Source organism: Didymosphaeria variabile (assembly GCF_027946475.1).
Source record: "Didymosphaeria variabile strain IMI 356815 chromosome Unknown scaffold_8, whole genome shotgun sequence".
In the NCBI taxonomy this organism is placed as follows: Eukaryota; Fungi; Ascomycota; class Dothideomycetes; order Pleosporales; family Didymosphaeriaceae; genus Didymosphaeria; species Didymosphaeria variabile.
The window spans coordinates 3071615-3086844 of NW_026611627.1; the positions used below are offsets into that span (position 1 = coordinate 3071615).

The 15230-nt window shown below is 54.4% G+C and overlaps 5 protein-coding genes across 5 annotated transcripts; 1 reads left to right on the forward strand and 4 right to left on the reverse strand.

The window, feature by feature from the left end:
* Window positions 1–1961: 1961 nt before the first annotated feature.
* N0V89_011248 (uncharacterized protein) lies at window positions 1962–2228 on the reverse strand (the record flags this gene model as incomplete). The annotated part of the gene is given in 2 exon segments (XM_056219981.1): window positions 1962–2212; window positions 2225–2228. 2 exon segments carry the CDS (start codon window positions 2226–2228, stop codon window positions 1962–1964), a joined length of 255 nt encoding a protein of 84 aa, XP_056067108.1.
* Window positions 2229–3822: 1594 nt separating this feature from the next.
* Window positions 3823–4415, reverse strand: FPR3 (peptidylprolyl isomerase fpr3; the record flags this gene model as incomplete). The annotated part of the gene is given in 2 exon segments (XM_056219982.1): window positions 3823–4397; window positions 4412–4415. The coding sequence occupies 2 exon segments, from the start codon at window positions 4413–4415 to the stop codon at window positions 3823–3825; spliced, it is 579 nt and encodes a 192-aa protein (XP_056067109.1).
* A 1152-nt stretch (window positions 4416–5567) lies between these two features.
* REV1 (deoxycytidyl transferase) lies at window positions 5568–9017 on the forward strand (the record flags this gene model as incomplete). Its single annotated transcript, XM_056219983.1, has 2 exons — window positions 5568–5572; window positions 5630–9017. The coding sequence occupies 2 exons, from the start codon at window positions 5568–5570 to the stop codon at window positions 9015–9017; spliced, it is 3393 nt and encodes a 1130-aa protein (XP_056067110.1).
* Window positions 9018–10009: 992 nt separating this feature from the next.
* N0V89_011251 (uncharacterized protein) lies at window positions 10010–10350 on the reverse strand (the record flags this gene model as incomplete). Its single annotated transcript, XM_056219984.1, has 2 exons — window positions 10010–10276; window positions 10345–10350. The coding sequence occupies 2 exons, from the start codon at window positions 10348–10350 to the stop codon at window positions 10010–10012; spliced, it is 273 nt and encodes a 90-aa protein (XP_056067111.1).
* A 2786-nt stretch (window positions 10351–13136) lies between these two features.
* On the reverse strand, window positions 13137–14482 carry N0V89_011252 (uncharacterized protein; the record flags this gene model as incomplete). The annotated part of the gene is made up of 2 exons (XM_056219985.1): window positions 13137–13880; window positions 13931–14482. The coding sequence occupies 2 exons, from the start codon at window positions 14480–14482 to the stop codon at window positions 13137–13139; spliced, it is 1296 nt and encodes a 431-aa protein (XP_056067112.1).
* Between the last annotated feature and the right edge of the window lie 748 nt (window positions 14483–15230).

The window sequence follows — 15230 nt, forward strand, 5'->3', positions numbered from 1 at the left end:
GCAGACGCTTCAATTTGAAGACTTGCTGGAATTTGAGGTCTTGCAAGGCAGTGCAAATCCGGCCCAGTTTCAGAATCATTAGCCTGCAGGGCTGCCGGCCTAAGAGTGATGCGGACTACGGAGTCCAATCATAGCGCCCCAAAAGGCAGATGCGAATCCCGATACGGTACAGTCTACGCACCGACGCGCCGAAATTGAGATATCTCTCTCGCGAGATAGTTCTGTTCTTTAGGGATGACTTACTTAGGAGTAGGACGGTAATTCGCATTCAGCGGATGGATTATCGTGAGATAGATCGTTGTAACATACGAGCAGCTCCCCAGACCCTTGCGTAGTCTTACAATGCACACTTGTCAACACTATCTGCCTTATTATCTTTATTGATCGATCGCGGAGGGTTACTCCTCATCGAACTCGTGCTAGAGAAACCAGAAGAAACATCAGCCACTGACTCTATATTTAACATCCCAAAACAACTTGGGCGCTTGAGCCAGTGTGAGACGGTCGCCTGACGGCTAGCGCCACCCATTTGGGGGCTAGATCTAGGTATCAACCTATCATTTCTGTTTCTGCTTTGACCACTTCCCTTTACGGATAGCATTTCGTGCATACAGTTAATCACCCAGGTGCTCGGTCTTTCTTTTCGCAGTGGTCTGAGTGATGGTAAAGCACCGAATGCGATGCTCCCCGCACGCTCAGCCATAAACAAGCAGTTTGCCAGCGTTTCACGGTTGCGTAGGTGCCCAGCAGCGAATGCCCGCTGTCGTCTAATCTTTTGCAAATTTAGGTTCCTTGTGTGCAGCGGCGTGGTCGTGGTGGAGCGAAGCGGACCGCCCGCGCACACGTTCTTGGGCAAAGTAATCCATTCCTCGCCACGACACCTGTGACTACCATAGCAGCAGCTACCCACGGTCCCACATCTTTACCATTCCCTTATACTTACCATAATTTGACTAGACTTCTCCACATACCAATCAAGACATCCACAAGGTTATATCGCCATCGCATTTCCATGCTCATCTTCCACAGAGGTCAACCGCAACTCCAAATACCAGCAAAGCTGCCTTCGCAATCTACACTTCCATAGGCATCACCATTACCACCCAACAACCCAACGAGCCACATTAACAGCGTTTCTTACGAACATCCAAAGGTTGCTTGAAAAGCACGTGATAAAAGTGCCGAAAGAGAACATCTCTGCGCGTGAATCGCGCTCCTTAGCAAGATCTTTCTGCACACGAGTACACGACCATATACTCACCCCCGCATTTCCTGCGGTAACAAACCCAGCGAAAATCTTTATTCCATATTAGACTTCGCGTTCAAAGTACTTCAACTTATGTCTGAATACCGTGTGAATCTATGCGCATCTAATACTACAGACCACATGAGACGAAACAACATCAAAACCGAAACGCACGCAGATAAATAAATCACATGTACAACGACTGTACAAGCGAACTGATTGCAAAAGACTCAATGTTCAATGGGAACAACTTCCATTGCATATCTGACAAACACTACAAAGCGCACATGACGCCATCAAAGAAGTGACACTGAAAGATACAGGTGCAGCTTTTGACTCCTTACGAAACGACTCCCAGCAGGTAACGACCCGACTCCAAACAGGTAATAGCATGCTCGAAACCCCATGAACTGGAAACAAACGCACACAGAAAGACATACAGGTGATAAAAACTAGGTGTCCATCTCCATGAACAGCCACTCGTTGCTGATAACATCGCCCTCATCGGCAAACTCTCGCAAGGTCGTGAGCTGGAAGCCAATCCAGCCGAGGTCCTTGGAAACAGCCTCCAAAGGCCACTGCTGAGTGTGGCGGTCGATGCAAACCACGAGGCGGGAACAGGAGAAGTATTCGACTTCGCAGAGCTCGAGAAGAGCCATCAGTCTGTTATAGCGGGTTAGTGTATGCTCAGCGTAAGGAAGTAGATGTGAAAGACTCACCCAGCTTTGAGGTCACCTCCAATCACATTCTGATCGAAGAAGACAAACATAGCCTTCTCACCGGCCTTTTCCGCAACGAACCCACGGAAGCGAATACCGCCCACATAGTCCCAAACCTCGATCCAGTCACTAACCAAACCCTTCTGGTGGACCCAGCCATATCCTTCCGGAGACGGCGAGTCCATAGTGCTACTCGAATTCTGTCGTACATCGATGCCATAATCGTTGACGATACCGGTAGTCATATCTTTATGCATACCCATCACAAGCGAGTCCTTCAGAGCTAAGTTCCCCTCACCAAGGAAAACAGCCCGTAGTGTCTCGCAGAAGAGTCTCTCACACTCTCCCGTAATGTTGTATGCAGCCCCCCCTCTGCGCGCCCGTCCAACAGCGTTAGACGATGCCTTGGCGGCGAGGGGGGGACTCGGCGGAGGTGAAGGTATTCCCTGTCGGTATTGTTAGTACGTGCGGACAATGTGCGGATGCCGAAGGCAAGACTCACCGAGCCGACCTCAGGAATACCACTCAGCCCCGCCAGCCCCGGTAGTGGAGTAGTGGAAGCCCTGGAGGGCGGCGGTGGAGGCGTTCACAACGTAGGCCGAGGCGCGCACATTGGCGGTCGACCGGTCGCTGCGATTACTACTACTACTACTGCTTCGTTTCGAATTCGAATGCGCCATTGTTCTGGTTTGCCACGGTTGCGTTCTGTGCGAGCGTAAGGTGGTGCGGGAAGCTGCTGCTTGGATTGGTGAGGTTCGAGGCTTGTGTAGCGTAGGCTGTGGTGGCGGGCGGGTGCGTTGAAGTACTGTGAACGTCGGTGGAGCGAGAGAGACTTCGAGAAAGAGGCAGATGAGGAGAAGAGCGGAGTGGGGCGCTATTTGTGAGTGGGCCTGTCCGCCTCCGTGGTGCCCAACGCGCTCACTGATTGGTTCCTGCCTCGAACCACGCTCGAAGCGGGCTGGCTCGAACAGTTCACCGTACCCAAACACCAGGGACGACCGGAAGAGCAGCTGCCGATCAGGGAAGTGAGAACGTCAGTCAGGCAGTGGCAGCCCGATCAACTTTCAAGTGAAATGTCCTGGAACGCCTTCTTCCGGTGAGAGAGACACCATATCCTGCAGAGCCAGCGATGCCTAGTGCTTTTAACAGTGGGCGTCTACCAAAGCATGATTTCGGGCGAGGTTAGCCGGCACCTCTTGAAATTGCATGTGGTCTCGAGGCTTCATGTTTCGCAGAACCTGATAAAATCTATTGACTACATAGACCTCGATATCCTACCCATAAACTCCTAACTTTTACGGAATAGCATCCTCAGCACATGCCACTAACATGGCAACAGAGCCTCGCTATATGAAACCAGATGGGAAGAGATGACAGTGACTATGGAGGCTGGCGAGAAATCCTTCCTCCCTGCACAGATCTCGTAAAACCAGAGAATGCAAGTCGGATATCTCATAGCGCTATGCAGTACAAAGCAGACAGACAGACAACGGAAGGAGACAGGAAAGGCGAGGCGCACGGCGCGCAAAGGTAACATCTACCCTGCGCGAGCGCATGCGCAGGAGGGGAGTCCGCGACATAGTTACATATGAGGGAAGTGGGACACCTATCGTACTGGACTGTGCTAGACGTCTACGAGACGGAGATGCACTTGATGTCGAAGATCAGCTCGGAGTTGGCGGGTATGCCGGGGAGCGCCTTTGAGCCGTATGCGAGCTTCGCGGGGATCGTGAGACGACGCTCACTGCCGGCCTGCATGCCAGTGACACCGACGTCCCAGCCCTTGATGACCTCGCCGACACCGAGCTTGAACGAGAATGGCTTGCCCTTCTTGTTGGCTAAAGGAACTGTCAGCTTCTATACAACACAGTCAGGATGGTCTCTGTACTTACCATCGAACTGCTTTCCATTCTTCAGCTTGCCAATGTAGCGCATCTCGATTTTGTCGCCCTTCTTGGCAGGCTTGCCCTTACCCTCCTTCTTGTCCTCGACGGTGACACCGCCGACATTGCGGGGGCCCTTGGCCGTCTCCTTCTTCGCCTCAGCCACCTTGGGTGAGCCCGTAGGACCCTGCTCGAGGTTCTTAGCGAATTGAACCTTCTTCTTGTCACTGCTGGGGGTATCCACCTTTTTAGCCTCCTTAGCGGGCTCAGCGGCAGCGACGGCCTGGCCCTCGTTGTTCTTGAGCTTCTTGGCCTGCTTCTTGCTGGGCTTCTCGCCATTTGCGGCAGGAGTCTCAGCCTTAGTCTTGGTGATGAGCTCATCAAGGGTCATGGGCTCGTCCTCCGCTGGGCGCTTGTTCTTGCCCTTCTTGTCGGCCTTAACCAGCTTGGGGGCCTCCTCTTCGGAGTCAATCTCGGTGATGCGAGGATCGGCGAGGCCATCGAGCTCATCATCCTCAGACTCCAACTCGGAGAGGTCCTCAAGCTCATCTTCATCAGGCGACTCATCGTAATCGTCTTCATCCATACCATAAAGGTCTTCCTCATCATCGTCATCCTCGTCGTCCATAACGGCAACGTAGTTACCAGTAAGATAGATATCGTGAGAACCAGTGGCAGCGAAGTAGATCTCCTCACCCTCGCGGACGGTGATCTCCAAAGTCTGCTGGTAGTGCTGCGTATTCGTTAGTCGATGCTCGGAATTGGATATACAGGAAATTTCACCTTCTCTGGTTCAAGCGTGCAGAGCACAAGCTCCTCGGCCTCGTCACCCTCCTCATCGTCGTCCTCACTTTCGTCACTATCCTCGTCATCGAGAGCCTTACCCTTGCCCTTGGTACCGTTCACACCGTTGGACAACTGGTCGATCTCCATCTCCTCAGCGGCGGCCTCCTCCTGAAGCTTCTTCTGCAGAGCCTCGCGCTGGGCCTTCTTGGACTTGGCGGGATCACTAGGCCCGCCGTTCGCCTCGGTCTCGCTGTCATCCTCAGACTCGTCCGACTCGTCCTCAGAGCCAAGGACACCGTCGGCAAGGAGCTTTGCGCGCAGCTCCTCGATGTTCTCAGGGTCAAAGTCATCGTCGTCCTCGTCTTCATCCTCATCCTGGATGCGGATGAGCTTCAGGGTAGCACGAGCTGGACCATCCTCAACCTCGGCGGTGGGGTCAATCGCAGCCATGGTGATGCGGAACTAGGTATGGTAAGCTTCTGGCGCATGATATATAGCTTGCGCTTGCGCAAAAATCCTCTTTGGGGTGATTGCGCGCCTTCGTTCGGGTGCGACAGGATACTTACAGCAACATTGGGGTTCACGCTGGCGGGAATTGGTTGGCCGCCAGCGGGGACTCGAAGTCCATAGACGCCTACAGGTATGCTGGCCATTGTGTGGATGTTTTACTGTATGAAATAGAGCAAAGAAAGTTGGGTGGTGTTGCAGCGAAGAACTGGTGTAGAGTTCGAGGCTGGTTGCTCCAGAAACTTACGAAGAAAAACGTTATGAGGCCGGCTCGAACTTTTTGTCTGCCAAGATTTACGACCCACGGGAACTCGTTCACCGCCTACGCTAGCGTGCGCACCTCTGCACGTAGGTGGGGCTAAATCGCAACGCGAGGTCAACGCCACCACCGAGACGCGACGTGATCTATCAACTTTCATTCTCGACATGCGGTAGCCTACAGATGCCCGCGCACCATGACGACGGCCTTGATAGACGACCGGCTGCAGCACTCGGCACACCCGCATAGCGACGATGGGCTCGCGCCTTGAGAACAACTCAAACTCCGTGCGCAAGCGCATCGCCAAGCACACGTTCGATGACGAGGATGGCGAGGAATATGGGGGCTCCAAATTCGGCGGCTTCCCAGAATACTTCAGACGAAAGAAGATAAAACTTCAGAATCTGGATGCCGATCTACGATCGCAATCTACCGACAAGCCGCCGATCTTCAGAGGAATCGTCGCACACGTAAACGGTTACACGCAGCCATCGCTCAATGACCTGCACACGCTCATCGTTCAGTATGGAGGCGGTTTCATGCAGTACCTTGACGGCAAGACCACTGTGACGCACATCATCGCGAGCAGCCTCACCCCGAAGAAGGCAATTGAGTTCCGCAAATACCGCATCGTCAAGCCAGCATGGGTGGTTGATAGTATCGAGGCTGGGAAGCTGCTTCCGTGGAACAGCTATCGCGTATTGGATGAGGGAGAGAACCAGAAGGTGTTGGCCTTTGATAATGGCAAGGTATCGAGTGCTTCCAACAAGAAAGCGCAGGGCTATCGCGATCAGAGCGATAAAAGTTGGTATGCAAGCCAACTTCGGAGCAGTCAGTTTGATGAGCCTGCTAGCACCCCCACGCCGATGGGGTCTATGCGATCCCGCTTTTCTCGAGAAAGACTACCGACGCCAGGTGACGAGATCGAGGAAGACGTGCCGCCGTCGCATCAGCCAGAGCACGAATCGTTCGATCGAAGTTGGGTTGAGCAGCTGGAAGAAGCTGCGCGTGCGCCCATCGTTACTCCTCCGAAGACTAGTCCTACCCCGGAAGACCAAGCGGACGAAGTTGCCCCTGCAGCACAAGACAGTGCGCCTCAGGATGACGATGACCTGTATGCTGACCCAGATCAAGAGCCCATACATTCAGCCCAAAAAGTGGTACATCCAGATGAACAAGGCATACAGTACCCAGCCGCCCAAGAACGAGCTGCAAACGCAGCAAAAAGTGAATCCATCGCGAAGGGGCGACCACTCACAGCGGAAGAACACAATGCCATCTTGCTTCGTGACCCCAAGATTCGGAGATCCACCGTAGTAGATCCCAACTTCCTTGAGCAGTACTACCGAGAGTCTCGCTTGCATCATCTCTCGACTTGGAAAGCCGACCTGAAATCACAGCTCCAGGCCTTGGCCAGCGAGAAGAGTTTGACGCAGACGGCGAAGCAAAAGCGACCTCCTGGCGCGAGGAGGTACATCTTGCACGTGGATTTTGACAGCTTCTTCGCTGCAGTCAGTCTGAAGAAGAACCCTCAATATAAGGACAAGCCAGCGGTCGTCGCTCACGGTAATGGTAGCGGATCGGAAATTGCAAGTTGTAACTACCCTGCGAGAAAATTTGGCGTCAAGAACGGCATGTGGATGAAACGGGCTATGGAGCTGTGTCCAGACTTGAAGATCCTCCCATACGACTTTCCCGCGTACGAAGACGCTAGCAGGGCATTTTACGATGCTATCCTTGCGACTGGAGGTATTGTACAAAGCGTGAGCATAGACGAAGCGCTGATAGATATTTCGAACCTATGCATCGGCACCGGTGGCAGTGACGGAAAAGGTATGAGCGAAGGTAGCATTTACCGGGAGCAGGCGAAAGCTGAGGAAATCGCTAAATCATTACGCGACCAAGTCAAGGCGAGGACCGACTGCAACGTCTCGGTCGGCATAGGCGGCAACATCTTGCTAGCCAAAGTCGCTCTGAGAAAAGCAAAGCCGGCTGGCCAACATCAGATCAAGCCTGATGATGCCCTTGACTTCATAGGCCAATTACAAGTTCAAGATCTCCCCGGAGTTGCTTGGTCTATCGGCGGAAAGCTGGAGGAAATCGGTATCAAGTTCGTCAAAGACATTCGAGAGTTTACTAAGGAAAGGCTCGTACAGACTCTGGGACCAAAGACTGGAGACAAGCTATGGGAATACTCTCGCGGCATTGACCGAGTAGAAGTGGGCGAACAAGTAGTTCGCAAGTCAGTATCTGCTGAAGTCAACTGGGGTGTACGTTTTGAGAACCAAGCGCAGGCGGATGAGTTCATCGAAAGTCTCTGCGGAGAACTTCAGAAGCGGCTACTGAAAGAGAAGGTCAAAGGGAAGCAGTTCACCATGAAGATCATGCGCCGGTCACCAGCTGCTCCCTTGGATCCGCCCAAGCACCTAGGGCATGGCCAATGCGATACCTACAACAAGAGTATGGTGCTTGGAGTCGCGACCAATGCCAAAGAAGTGCTGACGAAGGAGGCATTGAGTATTCTCAAAGGCTTTGGTGTCTCGCCGGGAGAACTAAGAGGCATAGGTGTGCAAATGACTAAGCTAGAACCGATGAAGAGTGCGACCGATGGAACCTTGGAGAGCTCACAGCGCCGTCTCCAGTTTAGAGCTGGTCCTGCCGAACCCAAGCCGACCCGGAAAAAAACACCAGCGGTGGTGGATGAAATAGATCCCATCCAAGATGATCCAGTCACCCCAAGGAAACCAAAAGCCGCTGTGGAAGATGAGCACGTCGCTTTTGGGCCCGCAGAGCTCAACCACTCAACGCCGTCACGGAGACCGCTGAACATGATGGGAACGCAATTCATAATGCCAACGCAGGTAGATCCCCAGGTTCTCGCAGAGCTCCCAGAAGACATACGCTCCAAGCTTATGCGGCAAGGTCGCCAGTCCTCACCCACACCAGCCACTTCTAAGGCTCCAAGAGAATCCCTCGGTGCCTCCCCATCCCCGCAAAAAGCCATGCCATTCGCCCTCACAGCCCCCCTCACACTCCCAACTCGACCCCGACATCCTCGCCACCTTGCCCCCGACGTCCGCGCAGAAGTCCTCTCCCAGTACGCCGCGGCAGGAGCAACTCCACACTCCCCATCCCGCCGCCCAAAACGCATCGACCAGACCCTCCTACCCCAGTCACCGCGCAAGAACAGATTAATAGGCATCCCCGCCAAACGCGCCATCGTGCCCCCGTCAAGCGCGGAAGAGGCCGCCCCCTCGCTCAGCACAACTCGCCGCCGCCGCGCTCGCGCGCACAAAAGACGCCACAGGCAAGACCCTCACACAAGCGAACTTCATCTCACTCAAGAACCCCGCGCGCACACTCGGCGGAGAAGCCTCCGCCTCCGCCTCGCACACCGAACCCCAGAGCTAGACCCAGACTTCCTCGCCGCCCTCCCCCGACGTCCGCCTCGAAGTCACCGAAGAGCACAAACGCAAAAAACTCCAAGCCTCGCGCCTCGCCCTCGCGAAAAAGCGCAAAGCAACCTCAGGACCGTACATCCACGCTCCACGCCCACCCCAAGTCTTCTCCGTGGCGCGCCCGCCCCGCCCAACGTTCACTACGAACAAGCTGCATGATAAAAACGACTTGCGTCTTGCGCTTAAGGACTGGGTGCGTGAGTTCGCGGCTGAAGGGCCGTACGAGGAGGACGTGGAGGCGTTGGTTAAGTATCTTGCTAGAGTCATCAAAGAGGAGAAGGATATGGGTAAGGCGGTTGCGGTGGTGAAGTGGTTTGAGTGGATCATAGGGGATGCTGCAGATAGAGAGGGGGTTTGAGAAGGCAGCGTGGGAGGAGGCGGTGATGGGGGTTAAGGATGGGGTGCAGTGTGCGGTTGTGGAGAGGGGTTGGGGGCGGTGACGTGGGTGTGATGATAAGTTATGAGTATGGTGATGATGGATGAGGAGTTAGGTGGGCTGGGTAGATATACGTGGTTTGATGAGTCTATGCATTGCTTGTTTGGAGAGCGCGGTATAGCGCTGTGTTCTTCAGTGGACTCATCGTCCGCGTAGCTATCGAGCAGTGCAAGAAAGACTCGACTGTACGACGCACACACAGGCGTCGAGCGACGCCTCCACAAACTCGCGCTGCAGCTCGCCATACCTCACTGTTTCGTATGAAAATTCTCTATTTCATTTCCTTCGCGGGTGCAGCATGTGCGGGTATACTTTTCCCTCCACGCCCTCCCCCCATTATCAAACTATCAGATAATACACCGGCCATTCAAGACGCCGCCATCCGTCCCTTTCGTCCAGATCTGCGAAACCCCCCGAACTTCAGCCAGCAGGCGGTTGATGGGTGGTGGGGCGCATAGCATCGAGCACGCTATTCTGACCACTGGGCGCAAGCTTCACCGGCGAGAACCTTGATTCCGGCAGTCTCGTCTCAGCCTTGATAGATTCGAGGACCCTGCGTTGATCAGCACACCAGTACAATTATCTCTATCTACCTCCTGAAGAAAGTATACGCGATGGGAATCGCTTCAGTGCGCGGATGCACGCAGCTGCAGCCGCAGCAAAGACTCATATTGACATCGTGATAAAAAGGCGAACTAGAGGGATAGGCACAGACTCACCACTCAACGCTAACATACTTCACCGCGTTCCCTCTCGTCTTCGCAATCTCTTTTTGTATCTTACTACCTGCGAGACCGCCGCCGCAGGTCGTGCCGAGTATGACGTGCGTGACGGTGCGACGACCTAAAGCGATGGATTGAGAGGCGCCGTGGGCGTGCAGCACGTATTTTAGCTTGTGGTCTGAGATCAAGGGCATGGTCGAGCCGTTGATGTAGAAGCAGAGACCGCGGAAGATTTGTTTCGCGGGGGGCTGAGTGAGATACTGTGCTGTGTCGGGGTCTGCGATGGGGTGTTAGAACTGTATCCAAGTGTGCGATAGATGCGGCTTACCCTCATTGGTTTTGGGTATATCTTTCTCATCCGTGTCGCTCAGTGAGTCTAGCGGAGCGTCGTCCTCTACGTGTTGTTTTTCCTCCTGTGACGACCGCTTCGCCGTAGTAGACGCCTTGCTCTTGCCCCAGACCTCAGCAAGGCTCTTCTGCCCGCCGGTCCGTAAACCCTTCGCACCCTTCTCCCACTCTCCGTGCGGCAGCCTGCCGTCCTTCCCAAAGTCCTCGCTCCCCGCGCCAACCGTGTCCGCGACCCTCTTCCCGCCACCCAGCCCACCCTTGTACTGCTCCGCGAGCTTCAGGCTGCGGCTCTGCCGCCATGACGTGGACCCTGACAGGCGGTTCTCGGCACGTTGGTGCCCTGTCGAGGACGAGTTCCAGGGATCAAAGAAGGTGCGCGCCGTAGCTGCTACGCCAGACGTCAAGAGAGGCGGGGGATGCGCGGAGGATTGGGCATTCGTGCTGGGCTTGGCGGCATGCTTTTGTGAGGCGGCCGAGAGCTTCAAGCTCGACGCGGAAGGCGTGTGATTGTTATGCAGGGCTCTGGAGCTTATGCCATGATCTGCCGTGGGGGACTGTGCACGAGCTGCGTGCGTCGCCACCGCGTGCTTGTGTGAAACCGTGCGGGCATCGCGTCGAGGCACACCCGAAGTTCGTGGGTGTGTGTTAATTCTAGGGTGCTTTGCAGGAACGTACGATGGCTGTTGCGCCGACGGCGGAGGCAGCTCCGGATCGTCGTCGAGTGTGTTTGGGTACATGGGTAGATGTATGTGAAGCGAGCGCGCCCCTGTCAACGGTGTTCACGCATGTACGAGTAGCGCGCCTTTCGTGGCTAAGACCATTTCCCTACATTATCACCACCGATAGAAGCGATAAACGCGCAAGAACACACCTTTACTCCTGCCCGCCGCCCGCCTAGCAAGAGTCGCGCCGAAGTCAACGGTGTCACGCACTCGGGCTAAATCCTATCACCTCATGAGTCTATGTCCCTACGTTATCACCACCCTCTAGAAGCGATAAACGCGCAAGAGTGCAGCAATTAGGTATCATTCGCCCTTTAAAAGGTGGTCATCAGCACTTTACCTAGAATGTGCACCGAGATGTGCAAGCCAAACAAGTTAATGAACGATGCGCTACATGCTGATTACCCTACGCATACTGTATGTACAGCACTTCCATGTAATCATGTACATTGGAAATATACACATCAGCCACATGCACTCCACGTGCACAAGTCCATTATTCATAACACTCAGCTCAACTGAAACGCATGCGCGCATATCCGCTCCATATTAATTCTTTGCTTTGCTTTACCAGCTATCTTCAAACGACTTTCCCCTTTCACTTTACCACCTACCCTCCGATCTCACCCGCCACCCAGCCCCTCCTCTCCCCACCAGCCCAGACGTTTCGCCGACGGGCCTGCGCATGGATCATCGCACGTTCGAGGACGGGCTGCGCATGGATTACCGCACGTGTGGCGGCCCCGCGTACGTACCTGCATGCGCCCCTCCCTCACCGGTGTGATGTGACTCGTGCGGTGCGTCTGTGAATCGATAAGGCACCCATGCAGCCATGCCATGCCATCGATGCTTACCCTCACTTCTGCTTTTTGCTTAACCTTTCCTCTCACCTGTTTCGGGTTTGCTTGAACCTCTTCCGGACAATGGGCACCTTACTTCGCCACTTGAGTTGCTTACTGCTTTGCTTTGCTTTGCTTTGCTTTGCTTTCCTGCCAACCTCACGGAGTCAAGGTGCGATGAGACGGTGGAAAAGCAAAGCACCGATATGCAGCGCGGACATGCGCGCTGCTTCTGACCTGGGTATTCACAGTGTTAGGATATGATAGATGGTTTTGTTTTAGCCTACAGTGAGATGTACGTCGTACGACGTACGTGTGTGTGATTACCTAGAAAGCTGGGATGACGAGCGGTGTACTTTATGCTTTATGCTTTATGCTTGAGGACGCTAACAGATAGTAACGATGATGTAAAGAAACGGCCCAACGGTCTTATGAAGTGACAGGTGAAGGACATCGCGCTACATGCTTGTCAGGCTAGTCTGGGAGTCTTTACTTTCGTCGATATCTACCCATATGCGAAACAGGTGAAGGTGAGATTAGGGTTAGGGAAAGAAGCAATGCACTTCGGAAAATGTGGTGATTTGTAGACATTCATATCGTTTCATTTGAGATTACTGTTATTGTACGAGTATGCCTGCCACGCTGCTGCTTTTTCACAGCGCAGCGCGTGGCCGACGCGTATCATGCGCCTCGCGCGACCGCGCCCAACGGCGCTGTGTTCAAAGTGAAGTAAAGTAAACAAAACGCCCAATCCCCATGCGCCTTGCTATAAACACAGATGATTGCCTCATGATACCATTAACCCTAGGGTATACGCCGCCGTGATTGAAAAACAAAATGAAAAGCCGCAAGATAATACATACAGAAACAGGGGAATAGAACAAGACATAGAGGACTGCGCACTTTTGTGACTCGCGAGAGTTGTGCCTCTGTAACGCCAGGTCTGGGAAGAAGAAAGGAAAGGAAGAGAGAGAACAGCCGTCCGCAAAGGGTCCGGCGCAGTGTGATGAAGTGATTGGTCGGGCTGAACCAGAAAAGAAAGTTTTAGATCCAACATGTCGGCCGTCATGGATGGAGATGCCTCGGGGCTTTTTTCTGATCGTGTCGACATTAGATGCCCAGATTTTGTATGCTCGTATACGTGATGAAAGAGTGACCGGCGTCGGTCAATGTGCTGAAAAGAAAGTGTGCGCAAGAATCGTGCGCCAGGGCTATGATGCATGCTTCGCGTCGTAGAGCTGGCGGGCGCGCCTCATCTCTTCTGCGTCGAAGGGGATGGCGTCGCTGCCTTTCCTGCTCCCGGCTACAGACGCCGAGCTGGAGTTTCGGCCCCGGAGGTTGGCCAGAGACCTTGCCTTCTTGATCTTCTTGCCCTGGTTCTCGCCCACCATGGGCAGGTCTTGGTCCATCTTGACCATCTCCTCAACTTCGGGGCGTGACTTGACGCGCATCCGCTTGAACTCCCGGCTGAGCTTCTCGAGCTTGCTGAGGCCTTTTGAGGCAGGTTCCCGGTCCATGTGCAACTCCGGGAGGGGCTTGTCGTGGGTGGAAGATGAGGTACTGGGTCGCACGTCTGACCCAAAGCTCACGCCAGAGTCCGTCTTCTTGCCCTTCCTGGGCTCGTCAACCGACTTGAAATCCTCCGTGCCCATAGTAGCCATGCAGTCATCGATGATGTTCTTGGCGACGCGCAGATACTTATCCACCTCTTTCTGTACGACGGACCACTTTGTGCTCTCGCCTTGTGTAAGCATCTCGAGCACACCTGGGCCTTGCTTTTGCACTTGCTGAATGTAGTTGAAGAAGCCGTCACGCTCCTGTCGCAGGGTCTGGTGGTTAAGAAGGGGTGAAGGAAGCTTCCCGCCGGAAGACGGCTGGGGAGGTAGAATGGTGTTGAGCATGCCCATGCAATTCAACTTGTTGAAGGGCTGAAGAGACAGCTCGTTGATCATGATCTATGTGGCAATCAGCATGGGTGCATATAAACATGGCATCCGCAACTTACCCATCGGCGCAAACCGAGCCATAGCTTCGCGTAATAGAGCTCGGCCTTGCGGCTCTTGCCTTCCAGGTTCTTGGCCCAAAGAGCAATACCGGGATAGCGCCCTGACAAGGTCTCGATGTCCTGGCCAGCGGTATCTGGGTGAATGTGAACGCGAGCGAAGGCGGCCTTCAGTTCTTTCCGCCATCGGTTGTCAAGATCTCGGAGGTAGTCGAGCGCAGTCAATGCCTGGGGAAAGTCGACCAGAGACAAGCTAGGGTGGAATATGCGGCTGACAAAGCTGACGATGAAGGAGGGTGGGAGCGAGCTGGGCTGCTGCGGGATTGAGTTGATGTGGCTCATGAGCTGCGAAGTGAAGTTCATAGACGCGCACTCGGCGTCGCTCCATGCCATTTGTCCAGAGGTCGGCGATGAGGGGGCACTGTCAGTGGGCGACGGAGCGCGGGACAAATCTTTCGGAAGCGGTTGAGCACGAGGCGCACAGTTGAGTGTGTACATAGTCCGGAGGGGTATCTCATAGCTGCCAGGGTACTGTAGAACGTGCTCGAGGATCATGTTGTAGGAATTGGTGGTTGCAGTCGTCTCCGCAGAGGTATTTCTGGAGTGATTGGAGGACATGATGGCAATTGAGGCGCAGGTTGCAGTATGTAATGGGGTGGAGTGCGGAGCGTGGTGCCAGGGTTGCCCCGGTGAGGTCAGCGGTACAGCTTGCGACGCCACTCAGCCGCGGTATAGACACACGCAACGTTTGAGGCTGACTAGGTCGGAAAGGTGGTATATCGCGTCCGAATGCAATGCGATGGTGCGGTCCGTGTGCAGCAATGAGGCAATGAGCGTGGGGCGGGCGGGGTGTTTTGGTGCTGGGTGAAAGGAAGGAAGGCGCGACTGTGTTGTCGTAGAGAAAGGCAAGGTGATATGTAGAAGCCAGCAATCCACAGTGGAGTCGAATTGTGAAGGGTCGAAAGGTTACTGCTCGATTCGTGGAGCGCACAACGGTTACGTGCTCGAAGGTTTGTAGAGAGCGGCACCCTGGTCTCGTCTTTGTTTTGGGACGGGGGGTCGCGGTACCAAGGTACTGGGCGGAACGGTCTTGGTGCGGGACGTTGAAGCTAAAGGAACAGCCAGCTCACGATGCAACTCGGGCAGTCGATGATGGAAAGAAAGGAACTGTAATTGCGTGCAAAAGCATGCCAGACGGAGGGGACGCAGTGGGATCACGAGCAGCTGTGGGAGGTGCGGGCGTCGAAGGGTTTTCCGTGTCTGCGCGCTCGACCGTTTGGGCGCTGGGCGGCGCCATCATGCG